The sequence below is a fragment of the Tachysurus vachellii genome, chromosome 16 (genome assembly GCF_030014155.1).
Source record: "Tachysurus vachellii isolate PV-2020 chromosome 16, HZAU_Pvac_v1, whole genome shotgun sequence".
Classification (NCBI taxonomy): domain Eukaryota; kingdom Metazoa; phylum Chordata; class Actinopteri; order Siluriformes; family Bagridae; genus Tachysurus; species Tachysurus vachellii.
Window position 1 is genome coordinate 18,535,683 of NC_083475.1, and position 4,517 is coordinate 18,540,199.

The 4,517-nt window shown below is 45.9% G+C and overlaps 1 protein-coding gene across 2 annotated transcripts in view; it reads right to left on the bottom strand.

Moving 5' to 3' along the window:
• wnk1b (WNK lysine deficient protein kinase 1b) overlaps positions 1-4,517 on the bottom strand; it is a 101,740-nt gene extending 97,223 nt beyond the window's left edge. For both annotated transcript variants that reach the window (XM_060890124.1, XM_060890125.1), the window contains exons 1-2: positions 3,925-4,517; positions 826-2,006 (exon numbers count right to left, since the gene is read on the bottom strand). In XM_060890124.1, the coding sequence (XP_060746107.1) occupies positions 826-1,551 (726 nt within the window). In that variant the 5' untranslated portion in view covers positions 1,552-2,006; positions 3,925-4,517. The remainder of the gene's footprint in view (positions 1-825; positions 2,007-3,924) is intronic.

The window sequence follows — 4,517 nt, forward strand, 5'->3', positions numbered from 1 at the left end:
ATTAAACTCGTCTGTTTTAAATCTTTCACCTCGAGTATGATCTCAGACCAATTACACTGCTGATCTCTTTAGGGCTTCTGACTCATGGTGGCCAAACACCCCCCCACCCCCACCCCCCGGCTGCACCAGCTTGACCTCTGACCCTCTGGGTCTCGTAGTGTTTCTGCTCTGAAACAGGATTGATTTATTTAAGAACGCACCCCCACCGTCTCAGGCCGAGAGAACGCGAACGTGCCGACGTGCACGCAAAGCTCCACGTGTCGCTGCCATCGAGACCCCCCCTAAGGCTGAACCCTGTGACGTGAGCTATAGGGTCCCTCCTCCTCCTCCTCCTCCCCCCACCCCCCTCCTCCAGCCCCTAACCGTGTCCTCTAGGACTTAAAACAAATTTGTTGCTCCTTTTTTTTTTTTTTTTTTTTTTTTTGCTTTCGCTCTGCGAGTCGGACGTGCGCTTCTTCGCTAAAAGCGATGCGTTCGACCAAACGCGACCCGAGAACGTCCCCGACATCGAGGCTGACACTATGAAGGAGGAGGAGAAGAGTCATTTCTGCAAAATATAAAGCGCTACTAAACAGTCAGCCTCCTGTGAGCATCAGAAGTTCTGACTTTGTTCTTCAATGACCTTCACCATGCACCGTGAGAATCTCAGCCCCTGAACACTCAGCACGAGTCGAGTGATGAGACTTCCTGCTTCATGTGCTGCTCGTTTTTAACATGACAAAAACCTGTTTGTCTTAATCTGCGGTTTTCATACTCAGATGCCCTGCAGCTGCCACCTCACAGCACTGTTCTGACTACTGTTTGATTCCCATACTACAGCCTTACCTGAAGCTCGCACCACGCTACTTCCACGGTGGTCTCTGTATCCAAGCCCTTGTAGACGGTTTTGAAGGAGCCTCGTCCGATCTCGATGTCAAATTTCAGGAAGCGGCCGTCCGGTGACGTCCCGACGGCTTTAGTTTCCACCTCCTCGTCCTCCTGCACCTTTTTCTCCGCTTCTCTTTGCTCTGCTTCCACGCGAGCTTTCGCTGCCTCCTTTTCCTCCTCACATTTCACTTCACCTTCGCCTTCCCGCTTCCCGACTGTCGCTTCAAGCTGCTTGGCTGCAATCCCAGGACTCTTGCTCTGGATCCAAGTAGCAGTTTCCTGCACGCACGGGATCTGCTTGTCTGTCGCATCGCCGCGGTCGAGTGGACGCCGTTCGACCGCATCTTCCACGTGCTCCTCTACTACAACAGCTTTACAGACCTCTGGAGCACGATCAGGAACTGAAATCACACCCAAAGAGCAGACGGACACCTCGCAGTCCGGGAGAGTCGTCGGGATGCAGGCTTTGCTCGGGAGGTCGAGCGCGGTGACGTTGGAGTCGCAAATGACACTGCGGCGGAAAAATCGGTGCTCTGCCGTCTTGAGATCTTTGTCCATGGTGTGGCGGCGGTGCCGGACCTCAACACCGAGTTTCTCACCCAGCATCGAGTCAGAGCCGGAGCCATTCACATTTTTAGGTGGAGGAGCCAGAAACTCCACGCCATTGTTAGGGGTTTGGGACATCTTCACTCCAGGAAGGGTTGAAAAAAAAAAATAACACTTAAAAGAATAAATAAATTACAATATCCGGAATAAATCCCAAATGTAAACTTCTGGAGAGAGAAAAAAAAAAAGTTGGCAAAATAAAAGTTTGTGCAAGATCTTTTTGGATATTATTTTGTGGGTGACTTATAAACAGTTATCGATACACTCAGCAGGGCCTAAGCCCAAAAGAGGAGGAGTTCTTTTATAAACGTAATAGAACAGGATGCAGTCACAGATCAGCAAGCGCGTATGGCAACAGACGAGAAGCGTCAGATCCACACCATCCATCCTGCAGCGAAGCGACGAGAGTCCACACTGAGCATGAGGAACCACAGGGAGGAAGGGCTAAGAGCCTGCTGTCCTTTAGCTTGATTATTTTTTTTTTTTTTTTTATCGTTCCACTCTGCGTAAAGCCAAACTCAGGTCCGGTGTCACTGCGAGAGAAAACATGCATACAAAAGTTTTAGCTTGGGGGAAAAAAAAAAGCTTGACACTGTTTGCTTACAAGGAACAATTTTACTTGAACAACTTGCATAACTATTTATAGCATTATAAGCATTTAACCATTACTTCAAAGTGATACATTTCTCACTACTTGATCTCAAGGTAAACATTTCAAGAGGAAAAAAAATCTCCTTAAGCTTCATTTTCATTAATCGTGTACTCGAGTCTCGAACCGAAGACATTTTTGGCAGCCGCTGACGGCTCAGTGGTTTGGCGTGCAGCTACGCCGAGGGAAGACGAAACACGGGGGGAAATTAGTCTTAGTGACCTGGAGTTGTTTTAGTAGTTTAATGGAGATCCATCACAATTTCCCATGTGACACAAGTACAAACACACACACACACACACACACACACACACACAGAGGAGGCCCAGTTAGGTTGATTTATGACGACTTTTTCTTTTGAGGACGGACCGTAAGGTTTACGGCCTGTTGTTGACCTCGTGTGACGGCTGAAAGAGATGTAACGAGCCTGATCGCGCGCGTTTTCACCAGATTTCATTAACACAATAATAACGTACGGTTACTTCAGACTTATGAGACGAGAACAGTTCAGGAGCAAGTGCGTTATAAAGAAACCCTGTACACTACACAACACCAATGACGACTGTAAACCCTGTTCAGGACAAACTAGTGATGTAGAACCAGCTAGATGTCCACAGACTGGCTTTCAGTCTCAGACGTATCTGATACAGATCATCATAATAACTGATGGGACTCCTTTATTAAATAGGAACTTATATAAAACTGTAATAATAATAATAATAATAATAATAATAATAATAATAATAACAACAACAACATTTCATGGTTTATCCACTGAAACTGTTTAGTTTATTCAGGCAGGTTAGGATTAATAATACTTTTGTGATTTAAAGCAGTTTAAATAAAACAGAACCATTTAAATGGATAAATTTTATTTGTCAGATTCTTCTAAATATACTGTAATAGACAGTTAAACCACTTTATGTGCACTATATATAGCCCAGCAAGAGAGCCAATCCTTACAGGGGAATCAAGTGAGCCAGCCAATTATCTTTGAGGACACGGACAAATCAACCAATCGCCACTTAGAAGGCGGGACTTGTCGGAAAAGGGTGGGATTTTAAACAAAACATACGTAAGGACGTTGCGTTTGTGGATAGGAAGAGGTGAGCCAATCCGTGATCGAGACACGGGATGATTAGCCTATCGTCGTGAGGGAAACGCTCCGATTAGCCTATCGTCGGTCAGGAGGCGGGTTTTGTCAGAAAGCGGGTGGGATTAAACTGTAATAACGCTGCATTTTGTGGCTGTGGTACGGTTGTGCGCGTGCGCTGGCCTGGTCCACGCCGGTTAGCTCCATTTGCGTGTTTTTATTAGCATGTTCCAATAGAACAGTTATCCGTTTTAACGCACAGACACAACGTTATTATTATAAACGTGTAAACGAGACAGTAGGATAAAGTGAAACGAGCTCACAGTTTGTGCAGATGTAGCTGTGATGCAGTTACTGTTAATGCAGTTAAGAACAAACAGTGCGACAGAAAGCTGTGTGTCAGAGACAGCTGATCTGTCCAACAGCAACACACACATACATCATACACACACATCATACACTCTTCCTCACACACATCATACATCATATGCATATACATAATCACACGTACACACACCTAACACACACTCAAACACACACACAATCACACTCACTCTCTCACACACATCATACACATACACAAACATACACACATCATACACTCACACACCTAACACACACTCATACTCTCTCTCTCACACACACACACACACACACGACACTAACTACAAATCATATGAGTCTTTAGGGAACATTATTAAGACCTTACCTCCTGTATCATACCCATGCTTCTTCTCAGGCAGAGACACAGCAGCTGGTTGAGTTCAGTAACAAAATGAAAGGTAAAGAAGGCTGTAAACCCCCGTGCTAGTCATCAATAACATGATCACAACACGGTGACTTGTGGAGATCTTCAGGCTGAACAACACAACACAAGTGTGTGTGTGTGTGTGTGTGTGTGAAGGGTTTGTTATTATATTTAACACTAAACCCAGATGGTATCCGAGCTACAGCTTCACAATCCTCAGGGTCACCACAAAGAAATCCGTCTGCGGCGAGTCCAAATCCAGTCGGGATGATGTGCAAAGCGGAACAAAGTAGATTTAGAGTCAGAGAGGAAAACTGGGGAACATAAAAAACACCCCTCACTCACTGTCCGTCTGCGTGCGTGCGTGCACGCGCTGCGTAACGTAACGTAACGTATCGCCTCACGCGCGTCTCCATGTAGAAATAATAATAAAATATACCGTATATCACACGGGCGGTGTGTAACGTACGTTCAGCTGCTTCTCTCTCCGTTCACACTCCTTCTGCTTCTTCAGTCTGTCACGTTAGAGCTGAGCAGAACTCGACCCGCCCACC